Source organism: Podarcis filfolensis (genome assembly GCF_964270895.1).
Source record: "Podarcis filfolensis genome assembly, chromosome: Z".
NCBI classification, from domain to species: domain Eukaryota; kingdom Metazoa; phylum Chordata; class Lepidosauria; order Squamata; family Lacertidae; genus Podarcis; species Podarcis filfolensis.
Window position 1 is genome coordinate 27,141,470 of NC_139617.1, and position 13,610 is coordinate 27,155,079.

At 41.9% G+C, this 13,610-nt stretch overlaps 1 protein-coding gene across 2 annotated transcripts in view; it reads left to right on the plus strand.

Annotated features, from left to right (window-relative positions):
• The window catches only part of ARHGEF9 (Cdc42 guanine nucleotide exchange factor 9), a 249,611-nt gene that overhangs the window by 29,271 nt on the left and 206,730 nt on the right, over positions 1-13,610 (plus strand). For both annotated transcript variants that reach the window (XM_083595800.1, XM_083595801.1), the window contains exon 2: positions 357-2,647. In XM_083595800.1, coding sequence (XP_083451926.1) covers positions 428-2,647 — 2,220 coding nt within the window. In that variant the 5' untranslated portion in view covers positions 357-427. The remainder of the gene's footprint in view (positions 1-356; positions 2,648-13,610) is intronic.

Sequence of the window (13,610 nt, forward strand, 5' to 3'; positions counted from 1 at the left end):
ATAATGTGTGTTTTATAGCTTTAGGTGTAGCAGTTGAGGTCAATATTGTTCCTTATTCACTCCTTGACAGTATGTATGTTCAGCAGTACTGGAAACAAACAGAAATGTTTGTTTTAGATAGAATATGCCTGTGATTTATTAAGAAATGTATTCAAAGGCATTACTTACTCAACTTATAGAAAGTTTTTACATTTTTGTGTCTGTGTGTTTTGGGAATTTCTGTGAGTGGTCTGCAAATTAGTCCTTGTAATGATCCAGCTGTTAGATGCCATTTTCAGAAATTCCTTTCTCTGGCTTTCTTTTTTTTTAAAAAGGCACAGAAACTAATTGAATTGTTTTCTGTTTACCCCCTTAAGCTCTGCAGAACGTAAGCATCTGGTGGTGATGGAGCTGTGACATTCGGACATTGGATTTGTCAGCTGGAAGTATGGAATTCGTCGACAGCTGCCAACATGGTTGCTCTAGGCCAGTTCCAAATGGATATGGAAACAAGATTTTTCAAACTAATCAAAAGGAAAGATCCAGTGATTTTAAGCATTCTAATTCTTGTGATTTCAATGATGATGAAAAGGAGGATGGAGCCAAGCATAAGAAGAAGAGCAAGGGCAGTCGGCTTTGGAATTTTGTCAACCTCAAGAAAGCATCCTCCATGAATTCCAAGAGACCTCAGTCCATGATCCTCTTTGGAGATAATACGGAGATCTTGGAGCAAAATCGTAAGATGTCCTTAATGGAAAGGGTGAGGTCTTTCAAGAAGCTAAGATCATCTGGTATGGCTAAGAGTATGTCCAAAACCAAGGCTGTTATTATATCTGTGGAAACTCAGGAAGATCTTGAGCAAAAAGCACTTCACCGAATTAAGAAGCTAAGTAACAATCAGCGTCCATACCGCCATTCCTATGCAGGTCATATTGAGGATTTGGATTCTTCTTTTGAAGATGTTGAGGTGAATAGCTGCGTGCTAGATATCGCTGCCAGTGAAATTAAATGGCACAAGAATTTTGGCACTGAAATAAACAGCGACAGTACTGATAATGACTGTCACAAAATGCCATCGGCTCAGAGGTGCATGGCTCTAGAATGTGAGAATTCTCAGGAATCTGGTGTTGCACAAGGGGACTCTCAAAGGAGATGTTCTGCAGCTGCTTCTGAAACTAAAAAAGGAAGAAGTTCTGGGGTCTGGAGTTACATCAAAGGGATTTCATTGACAAGCAAGGACAGTGAAAAGCTGCCCGACATAAGCAGGGAACCTAATTTTCAGGACATGGGAAATGCAACAGATGATCCCACTTCTTATTTTGACTTTGATGTGGGATGTGAAGAGAGTGTTGGCCAGTCTCAAAGGGTTAAGGGCAGCCACTTTGGTGGGGTTCTTCGATTCTTCAACAGCTTTGCTAGGAAATGGCGGGGCTCGTCGAAAGAACAAAGGCCAAACTCCAGTTCCAGACGCCAAAGGCAGGAATCAACTCCTCACCAGGAGCCTCTGGTCATCATAAATGATAAAGCCAGCAGTTTCTCTTCCCCAGGATTGTCTCCAGATTCCGGAATCTGGGATAACCGTAGTTCAAAAAGTTCCGCTGGTAAAGGGCCACCCCAGGAAAGCACAGATGCTGAGAATTCCCACGAAGTCTTCAGTGAGAATAGCAGTTTCAATGAAGTTTCACCCCCTGCCATAAGTTTGCCAGCTTTTTGCCAAACAGGCTTTCTCAGTGACTGTTCATTTCTTGATGTGCATGGTCTGTCTATGGATGTGCCACAGGTTCAAGAGCCACTTCTCGATAAAGTAGACAACTGGGGCTTAAGTGCTGCTCCAGTAGACACCTGGGTATTAGAGTCTTGGGTAGAAGGCAATACTGAACAGTCTGCTGATACCCCAGTGGACCCCAAGAGCTTGGATATTAGTGATTTAAAGACTCAGGATTTGACTAAGATGGATGTTAGGGATATCAAAAATGCCTCTCTGAATTATGAAGGGTTTTGCAACACTGAGCTGGATTTGGAGGTTTTTTGTAAAACTGATGAGGGTACACTGGGCCTAAGCATTGTATCAGAGGATGTTAACGCTGTACCAAGTAGTGTTGTTGATGCTCCAGATCTGGCTTGTCCTGTAGTAGATGCTAGAGCTCTCCATAGGACTGCAGCAGATGCAGAACACCTGGTCAGAATTTCACGAATTAACCCAGACCTAGAGCTGATGACACCAGCAGATATCACAGATGCTGGGACTATATTAGCACATAGCCAGATACTGGAGAGTGTTCCAATGGATGGACAGCCCTTGGCTACTGTGCAAGCAGACAGCCAGGATTTAGCAAGGACTCGAGTAGATGCCCATAATTCAGAAAGTTATCCTGTGGATACTGAGAACATTAGCACTACTCTGTCTGCTACTCAAGGTTTGTGCAGCATCTTGGAGGATGTTCACAACCCTTCTGCATCTGCTTCTTTATGCTGCCAAAGCTACAGCCAGCAAGTGCCAGATCGGGAGAATTTTCCCATCAAAATGAACGGAGACACCTTTCAATTACATCCGGATCCAGTGAGGAAAGCTCGCAAAGCGCAACGCCCTGAATGCAGGGGAGTTCGTCATCCAGTTCAGATGAGTGTGTGTACAATTGTTCCCTTCGCTGAATTCAACAGTGCAAAGGTAGTATCTTGCTCCAGTTAGGCAGTATGTCAAAAAAATCTCGTTTATTGCCTCTTCCCCTATTCCTTCTATTCTTAAAGCAAAGCTATGTGTGCACAATGTGCTAATTGCAGATCTTTCGAATTCTGTGATCAGAAAAGCTGCATTCTGCAACCCGTAATAATTTTTTGTTCGTCCTTTTTTGTTATAATATTCTTTTCCTGCTAGTCAGGAAATTTCTATGGGTTGCAGACACCAAACACTTTGCCAAACTGCCCTATTTGCATAGTGATTGATTACAAGGGACACTCAGACCCAACAGTGTAATACCCTAGAACAATCTTTCCTCAACCTGATACCCTCCAGATGTTTTGGACTACAACTCCCATCAGTCTATCTAGCATGTTAGTGCTGGCTGGGACTGATGAGAGTTGTAGCCCAAAACATCTGGAGGGCGCCTGGTTGGCAAAGGCAGTACTGAAAAAACTGACTTTAAAAAGGCAAACACTAAACACAGTTGCAAAGGAGCTATTGGTCACCAGTGGCAAGTGTGCTGCAGGAATTTTGCACCTTGATGTGTATTTGGTATTTTTTTTTATTGCATTATCTATCTGTCTATCTGTTCTCAATCTAGTTACAGGTAGGTAGCCGTGTTGGTCTGCCGTAGTCGAAACAAAATAAAAAAATTCCTTCCAATAGCACCTTAGAGACCAACTAAGTTTGTTATTGGTATGACAGAGCTTATTTATCTGTAGTTCTTTCTGTGGATTTTCTCTCTTGATAGAGGACATATCTTTTCAGTTCTGCCCGTCTGTTCCTGACAACGTGCTAGGCCTCTATTTTGTGCAAACACCCTTTCGTTTGTTCAAATTGAAATGTACAGAACATTTCAAGTAGAGAGAACTGACATTTTCTTGGCAATTTGGGGTCATCTGTGGAGGATACCTGCCAGCAGGGTCTGAGGAGCACACCCCCCCTTTTAAATCCACCCCCTTTCCCTCTGCTTTCCTTGCCACTTAAATGAAATTAGGCACAGCACAGGACAGATGCACAGGCATAAATGCCAGGTTGCACTGTGCTGACCTCCTTGCTGCCTCACCCTTCACCCTTCTGGTAAGGAACCCACCCGCAGGGAAGCTAGCGCATTGACCTGGGTTGCCATTTTTATCAGGGTGATGTGAAAGCACTCAAAGGTTTCCCGACCAAAGTTGTCACATGTAATTGGCAGTTGCTCTCTGTTGCGGGTTAATCCCCTAAATTTGACAACTAGCAGGGAGTTAGCGTGGCTGAATCCCTGTAATCTTACCGTTCAACTCTATCACTGCATTTCCATGATTTCCACAGGGCAGGCCTGTGAATGTGTGCAAAATACGTGCATGGTTTGTGCTTTTCTCTCTCCTGTGGTTGGCTTGCCACAGTTTACAGGGGGGGAAAGCGCTCCCAGACCAGCGAATAGGCTGACACAATACAACAGGAACCTCCTCCCCCGAAAAAGCCCAACAAGCACGGGGATCAAGCTGATAAGAGCAACCTGTTGACTCCTGGGCCTTCCGGCCTCAAGCATTCAGGAGCCTCTTGCTATTTTTGGCCAGAGGAACATCAAGAGCAAAAGGGATACAAAAATATCCCTCCCTGGCCTTTAACAATCCATTTTTGCATGCTCAGATAAAGTGATGTCTAGAGAATTAGAAAAACAGATGTAGTTCAGTGGCGTTCTAGTTAGGGAAGAGGGCAGAATAGCTGTCAACTGGCTTCCATGTTTGGGAGAAGGGGTGGCATCAGGCACCAGACTTAAAAATGCTGCAGAGAAAAAGCCTCTTGGAATGTTTATACTAATCGGCCTTTTGGCTGCTGTTCTTCCCACAAGGATTTGATGGCTAGGGAAACTTCTTCAGGGAACTGGCTTGAAGCACAGGACTGTACATAGCGATGGGCAAACCTTGTTAATTTCTCTTTCTCAGTTTCTTGTCTAAATCAAACCTTAAATTCAGCCTGCCACATTTCCGCATTGATTTGCAATTAAAAAAATAAAGTCTTTGGGGGAATTTCTGTGTACTTTCATGTACCTTTTTACCTAATACATGCATTTTTGCAAGCAATGTCCCCTAATAGAAAGCATTTTTGGACATTATTTATATCAATGTGAGCATTTTGTGTGTGTGTGCATTTCCCCTAATACATTGGTGGGGGTGGGTGGGTTGTACAATATTTTTGCTTGGATAACTATATTGCAAAATTCAAAGAAGTCTGAATTTCAAAGGATAGCAGCATTTCAGATGACACTTTGCAGAGGCAGCCAACTTGGTTCCCTCCAGCTGTTATGGATTACAACTCCCATAATCCCTGACCAGTGGCCCTGCCGGCTGGGGCTGATGGGAACTGGAGTCTAAAAATATTTGGATGGTTCCATGTTGGCTACCCCTGTTTTGGTTTAGGAAGTGCAAATTAAATAGCTTCATATTAAAATGTCAAATAAATGGATATCTCACCCATTCTTACCTGTATTTACATTAGCCTGGAATTGTGACTTACTAGGTGCTCAGCACAGTAGCTTATTAAAGTGGCCTTCCTTTTGTTGCTGGGTGTGGAGTAGGAAACTGCATGTTCAATGACTTGGATTGGAAAGATGAAATTGTTAGTGGAAGAATGATGGAGGAGGAGAAGGGGCTACTAAATCCTTAATTTACGTGCTAATTGTTTCCTAAAACAAAAGAAATTGTTTCTTTCACCTGGTGAAAGAAAATATATATGGCTCAGGACCCCAGTATGTTAAGGACTTCATCTTCTCACATGAACTTACTTGGATCTTGCAGTTGCCATCTGAGGCCTATTCTCGTGCACAGTTCCCTTGAAGGGGTGGTGTGCAGTGTGGCAACAGAAGAAAGAGTCTTTTCAGTGGTGGCTCCCCAATTGTGGAATGCTGTCCTCAGGGAGGTGAGGCTGGAACCATTATTTTCAACTTTTAGGTGCTAGGTGAGGATGTTCCACTTTACCCAGGCATTTGATTTTTAATAGTAACCATATGGTATAATGATGCCTAGCTTGAAGTTGTGTTCAACTGTTTTATATGGTGAAGTAGGACTTCTCCTTTTTGTAATAATATTGCAGGATGAGCTCCTTTGGTAAATAATGTTTAAACTTTTGTATTTGCATTTCTTTCTCTTTTTTTTACAATTGTAAGTCACTTATGTAGTAGTAGTAATAATAATAATACCCACTCCATCTGGCTTGGTTTCCCCAGCCACTCTGGGCAGCTTACAACACATTAAAAATGGTAGAAAAAAATGTAGTAAGTAACATGCTGTTAAACTTTTAAAAAGATATATTGATACTTTGCTTTTTCTACATTTAAATTAGGTATTGTTACCCAGTTACTGAAACCATTGGCTCTTTATCTGTAGGCTAACTCAGTAATGAACAGTTACAGATAGGTAGCCGTGTTGGTCTGCCATAGTCAAAACAAAAAAATTTTTTTTCTTTCCAGTAGCACCTTAAAGACCAACTAAGTTAGTTCTTGGTATGAGCTTTCGTGTGCATGCACACTTCGTCAGAAGTGTATCTGACGAAGTGTGCATGCACACGAAAGCTCATACCAAGAACTAACTTAGTTGGTCTTTAAGGTGCTACTGGAAAGAAAAATTTTTTTTTTGTTTTCAGTAATGAACATCCAGCTACTGCATAATGCTGGCAGAGTTAGAGAAAATCTGAACTAGTTGCTGCTTATGTGGGTTTTTGCTTTGCGTTTTTTGTTTTGCATTTTTACTGTCTAGCCCTGTTCATATGTAGTAATCCCAGTCTGATAAACCATGGTTTATCAGACTGAAAATGAATCCTCCCTTCTTTTTTGCACATTGATGCAATATTGTTTGTGTTTGTTATACCATGGTTTCCTATTAGTATCTGAATCAGGAAATCCTGGTTTCAACTCTGACTACAAGTAAGGATTGCAAGATGCTGTTTCATGATTGTAGACAGAATTTAAACCACACTTTCCCCATTTAGACATAATGGAAAACTGCTTTGACGAATCGTAGAAGAATTGTTTTAGGAAGACTTGCTTAAAAAAGAGGAAACACATCCCTTAAAAAAGACAAGAGATGACCCAGATTTGTGTAGATTTGACCCAGATTTGAGGACCCAATGTGGCGTAGTGGTTAGAGTGCTGGACTACAACCTGGGAGACAAGTGTTCTAGCCCCCACTCAGCTGTGAAGCTCGCTGGGTGAGCTTGGTCAGTCACTGTCTCTTAGCCTAGCCTACCTCACAGGGATGCTGTGAGGATAAAATGGGGTGAGGAAAAGCTGTGTCCACACTGAGCTCTGTGGAAGAAAAAAAAAGGTGGAATAGAAATATAATAAATAAGCAAACAAACAAATAATAAAAATTGCACAGTAATTTTATAATTACTGCAGTTGCACATTTAAAAAATAATTACCAATAATCAGCAGCAGACAGAATAATGGGTTGCTTCCATGCACCAGACTTCTAGTTGGTCGCACTGTTGTTGCTTCTAAACCAGAGGTAGATGGGGAGGGGTAAGGCAGCGAGGAGGTTGCTATGGAGCAAACACACCAGACTGGCTCTGCCGGTGCATCTGCACTGCCTTGACTTTAGGGATGGGTGAGAAATTTGGTTCAGTTCACACTGAAAGGTAAACCTTCCTAATTTGCACTTTCTGAAAAAATACACAAACTGAAGAATAGCTATCATTTGAAATTCACATTTTCTCCATATCTTGCAGTTCTCCGGACAAGTAATCAGTGCAAAAATATGCATGCTTAGGGTAAAGTGTGCTTTAAAAGGTGTACATTTAGTGGAAACAACATACATATGTGAATTATGTTAAGGCAAATGTAAATATTTGGGAAAATATGCTTTGCAAAAATGTGTGTATTAGGCAGCATTGCATACAAAAATGTGTACATCATGAGAATTTCACACTAAAATGCTGCGTAAATTTCACAAGGACTTTTTTTAAAAAATTGCAAACTGATGTGGCAAACTGAACTTAATATTGGAAAAATGAGAAACCGGGAGAAAGGGAAATTGACAGATTCTCCCACTCTTTCTTTTCAGTTCCTAGCAATGACCCTGGTCTAGTTTGCATTCCTACAGCTTCTTCTCTGATGTGAGAGGGAGGGTGCCAGTACAAAGAAGGAATGTGGTGTCACAGAATGACCTGGTGCTGGCTATCTCCTCCCAACCCTGTGCTCATTTGGCAAGGCAATTGCAGTGCAATGTGCTCTAAGAGCCAAAGAACATCTTACTTTATTGGTGTGAGTGCAATCAATGGGCTTCACTTTGAAGTTTAATCTCAGCTTTCAGAGAGGGGAAAACATCAGGATCAGGCTTGTGGTATGTGGGAGAGTTTTGAAAAAGACTTTGCCTTCCTACTCCAGTCCAGATGAAAATTATCTGCCCATAAGCTTCATTCTAGCCTTGAGGGGGAATCTCCCATTCATGCTTTCTGGTGTGGATGTGGGTATGTCATCAAGACCACAGGCAAGTGGGGGAAAGGGTTAATCATCCATGCGGCACAGTCCTGATTTCTTCCATACATGCACAGCTGCAATTAAAACTTTAAAAATAAAGCAGGTTAATTACATTCAGAAAATTAAAATGACACCTAGTTTGGAACTAAATTGTGCAGTTTGGTGTCTTGTCCAACACATGCAGACAGACAACTTTTATTTGTACATAAGGAAGATATACTTATTCAGGCAAGGAGTTGTAGAGGTTCGGCAGCAGACGCAGTGCTCAGGAGTCACAATGCAGGAGTTCAAGAGCAGGGCAAGAAGTTCAGAGCTGTATGGAAGTGATGAAGTTATCCCAACAAGTTTTCCTGCACCTCTTGGCAGCATTTAAAGGCAGGATCTGGGATGCTCACTCATGAGACTCTCTCACCTTATGGGAATGTTGAAGCTGTTGAATGCACTCCTTCAGAGTGGGTCTGGGTCCCATCTGCAAAGGTAGCACCTAGTTCTAGGTGGCAAGGCTGAGCCCTCCTGTTCAGGTTCCCCCCTCGGCTTATCAAACCCCTCCTCTGCTTCCCCTGAGGGGAGAGAGCTCTACACTAAGGTTACCAGATTTTTTTCAAAGAATCTGGGGACACTTTTTTTTTTGAAAAGAGTCAAAAAAGTAATTTTTTTTAAAAAAATGAAGAAGTAATATCTTCTCTTCTGTGGTCTCCTCTGTCACGTGGCCTTCCTCTGGACCCCGGCCTGCTCTCTTGGAGTGCTAGCCGCTGTGGAGTAGGTTCAGGTTGGGCCTGGGGTTAGCCACGTGTCCTTGCCCTCCCGGTGCTCTCCTACCTCCCCTCCTTAGCAACAGCGGTGCAGCAAGGTCGGGGCTCCTCTCTTTTTTTCTCCTTCCTCTTTCTCTCTTCCTTCTTCTCCTCTTCTCCTCCTTCTCCCTGTGTCAGCTCCGGGGTTTTCCTGGCCCTGGAATGCCGCTGGCCAGTTGGCCGGGTGCTCTCACTCCCAGCTTGATTTGGGTCATGGGGGTGTGTGTGTCAGCGGTTTCCCCAGTTGACACACCGGGTGTCCCTGGTTTCCCCTCGACAGTGGCGGTGGCAGCGGCAGCCTCAGCAACCTGGAGCCTGCCCGGTAGTGCAGTTGGCTCTGGCTGGCTTCAGGAGCTGCTTGCTGCCGCAGCGCCCGCCATTTTGCCTCACTGAAAGTCCCCATATGATGTGTCTTCTGCCGTTGAACCAATCACGCAGCATTCATTCCCTACTAATAAATCTACAACACTTAAAATATAAATCCGGGGACATTAAATGAAACCTGGGGACATTCCTGGGGCGGATTTTGTCTGGGGACAGATTTGTAAATCTGGGAACTGTCCCCGAGAAATGAGGATGTCTGGTAACCATATTCTACACCCCCTCCAAAATGAATGACATTGGGGTGGAAAGAGGAGCTCTCCCTTCTCCAGCCCAGGTTCCCACCATTCAGCAACCCTCCTCTGTTTCTCCCTCTTCCTATGTCAGAACTTGCAAGTTCAAGCCCAACAACACAATGGGACTCATGACACTCAGTTGTTTTTTGACACTGACCCTCTCTATCCTGGTCTATTGAGCCTCAAGCCATGCTTAAATATTCAACATTTTAAAGATTTTAAAGATTCTGCTATTGCTTTGTAAAGAAGATGGTCGGCTCTCCTTCCCTGGAGTTTTCTATTTTTTTTTTTATAATAATATTTATTAACATTTCAAAAAATTACAAACATAAGAGAAAAAACAAAGAAAAACAAGAAAATAATAAAATAAAAAATTACAAAAAACTGAAAAATAGAAAAATTAAAAACAAAACAATTTTTCTATAGCTTATCTTTCATTTACTTGTTTCCTTGACCTCCTCACACCTTCCTTTTTTGTATTCTAGTTCAATTAGTTAATTCAGCAAATCCTTTCCATCTTTGTTTTTATCTTAATCATTTATCTTAATATGTTGTGACTTTACATTCTCACCTGTTAACAACCCATTTTTACATACTTCTTTATAACATTACTGCTAAAACCACATAACTTCATTCCAGCATCCTTCTAACATTCCTTAATTTTGCAATGTTTCTGTAGATAGTCTTTAAACTTCTTCCAACCTTCGTCTACCGATCCTTCCCTGGAGTTTTCTAAAGAAGAAGTCAGATGGCCATCTGTCAGGGATTCTTTAGCTGTGATTGTAGCGGGTTGGACTAGATGATCCTTGGGACCCCTTCCAACTCTAGATTCTATGATTGTATGGCAACGTTAAGCTTTCCAGTGGCAGGTTTGTCCAGGGCTGAGGAAATGGATTCCAACAGCTTGATGCAAAGAATGCTGGGGAAAGGCTCTCACATAAAATCAGGTACATGTAGAGAATTATTTTTACTCTCACTGAGCCTTCAATCTAATGCATCCATATCTCTCATAGTTAAATAAAGTTAAAAACACAGACAACTTTTTTCATTGTAATCTTTTAGTGCCCTCTACAGGCTGATGGTCAAATGAGGATTTTTGTTTTTAGGGATCTTGGAAGTATAATTTTCCCAATCAGTTGGGTGAGATTTTTTTAAATATATTTAAATAAAATACGAGATAGAGTCTGGTTCAGATCTGATCTGTGCTGGAGAAGAATTTCAGGGCATGTAAAGCTCACTGCTCATTTGAGGTACTAGGGCACAGCTTTCCAAACTGTATGCTGCAACAGATTACTGTTGCTCCCCCAAACTCCTCCCGGGGCAGGAAAGGGGTTAGTTTAACCTCCAGTTTTCTAGCAAAACTGAATTACTGTGTTGCAAAATGATGCATGTCTAAGAAGTCACCATCATGAAAAGTTTGGAAAGCTTTGTGAAGTGTGCAAAAAAATGGAAATATTATACAGAACTATAACATATTAGGCAAAATTGCTCTGCAGATATGTTTGTGTTCAGCAAAATCATAAATGTATGTATTAGGAGAAAGTCACACTAATCCTGGTTTATTTTCACAAGGACATTAAAAATAAAAGAATCACAGACTGATGTGGGACTGTGAAGAACTAGACTTAAAACTGGAAAAATGAGAAACCCAGGGAACCTGAAATCAATGTATTTCCTGATCTCTAGTTTCATGTTTAAGGTTCAGCTCCACCTTGAAGAAACACTTCTCATTTTATTTTTACAGACACCACTGAGCATTCAATCTTATACATCATTTCTTGCTCACAGACCCTGTTTGATGATAAGGATTGCTGTGTAATCTGATTGCAATCACTGTGATAAGAAATTAAAGGATCATGCTAAACATTCAGCACCGACAGATTCCAGCTGGTTTTGCTTCTTAGCAAGGCATTTTCTCCAAGTTTGAAATCCCAGGAACAGTAGCATGTTTGGTGCAATGACCTTGAATGTGGATCCTGTCGTGGCTGTTGCTTTGGCTTCCAATCACATCTCCTCTGCTCAACTCCCAGTGCATACAAATAAGGCACTTTCCCATTTGCTTCTGTTCACTGAAATTTCCGCAAAGTTCCTGACTCCCACATTATTTACCGCGCCTGAACAGTGGCATTGATTGACAGCGGAGCAGGCTCAGATACAGGCTTTAGGATTGATTAGTTAGCACTGCATCAATCTACTCCGCTGTATTTGTGTCTTCTTTAATGTAATAGTATATTGGCAGCAACAGTTGGCCATAACAGAATTTTCAGTCATTAAACCTCACGTCAGCCTACTGTATTGGAAAACTGACAAGAGCTGGTGAATAAAAATAGGTAGGGAAGCTATTCTAAGGGTATGAATGATTTGTGGTTAATAAACCACTTCTGAATTTCAACAAAGGCTGGCTTTCCTTTTGTTCTGTTTGATTTTGGAGGTTTGGTCTTTCTAAAACAATTATTATAGGTCTTCCAAGCTTGTTACAGAGAATTGCATAATGGCATCCGTAATTCTGTAGCCCACCAACATGGTGGCAATCTCCTATGGTTTTTCAGACATTGGGTGACCCTTCTCCCCTGCTGTTCATGTAGTCCAAGGCAAGAGGAGGGAAGGAAGATTACTGAGTTCATGGTGGGCTGGTGACCTGTTCTTGGTTGGGTGGGTCACATGAGGTTCAGATGTAGTGATACCATGTTGGACTTGGCTTAAAGTCCCACCCAGCTGCATCTCTCATTGAGTAACCTTCAGGCCACCCTAGGCTACCTTCAGAATTGTTTTGTGGGTAAAAGAGGGGCAATTCCCCTTGTATACTGTATTGAGCTTCTAGGAGGGCACGTGGTTTACAAGTGTAATACATGTTCACTTTCCCCAGATTGACCAAAGGGAGGGATCATTCATTCAGTGGAGTCTCTTGTTTCTCAATCAATAAAAAATTTGTTTTAAATAACTTGTCCCTCACCAGAGTAGGTAATGCACTTATGCCATCAATCATCTTTTGCAGCTATTGCCCCTATGAGGCCTGCTGCTTTCTGTGGTAGGGATGATGGGCAAGCTTGAGAAAGAAGAGTCTGCTGAAAAGAGAGGAAGACTGTGCAGAACCCTGAATGCTGGTTCAGTGCTGCTTTTATAATGGAAATGAAGTCTTGCTTTCTGCATTCTTACTTTGAGAGGTTTGGAAGGCTGCTGGATCTAAGAGGTTTTTAAAAGGCTTCAAGTGTTTCTAAGGAACTTGGGGAGGAGGGAGCCAGGAAGGTAAGAGCTTATGCCTGCTGCAATGAGGAGTGGAGCCTTAAGGTGCATAAAGCTTAGAGACGACAGCGTCTGACCATGCCTCATGGGTCTGGATGCAGCCTGATAGACACAGAGAGGTGGTGATGAAATAAATAGAAGCACAAAGCAGAAATCAGGCTGCCCATGCTTATTGAGCATTTTTATTTCTTTGCAGAGAGATTAGATGATGATGGCTATTTTATAAGTGCTTATCCTGAGTTCTTTTTGAAGATTTTATATGATGTTGTGCCAAAGAAACTGTTATCTCACATTTCCCAATGCATTTTCCTCTCACTTTCCTTATTGTAGAAAGTTTGATCATTGGAGGAAGTAGGTTTGTTGGAAGAATAAGGAACTGAGACAGACCAAAATCTACATATCCACCCATCCCTATTTGTATCAAGGTTGTTTTTGTGTATGCATCTTCTGTGTGATCTCCTCTTTTTGATACTGTTTATCTGGCCTTACTATTAGACAATGGGTAGTTATTTAGTTTTGTATTTTGTATTTTTTTACTGTCAGGGAAAAGTATATTTTTACTGTCAGGGTGCTTGTGCGATTTTCCTGTCTCAGGTACCAGAGTAACTTCTCTTGACTTGGGGACTGTGGATCTTGACTTGCAGAGGTTGGGTACTAGTGACTGCTTTGCCTCAGGCAATAAAATGTCTTGAACTGGCCCTGCACATATAACACAATGTAACATAAATGTGTATGTGAGAGGAGAGCACCTTATTTTTGAATGTGGCTAGGTTCTGACAGAGCAGAGGAACATACTGCATTTCAAAGTGTACACACAGGATGTCATGTGAGGATGCGGCAAA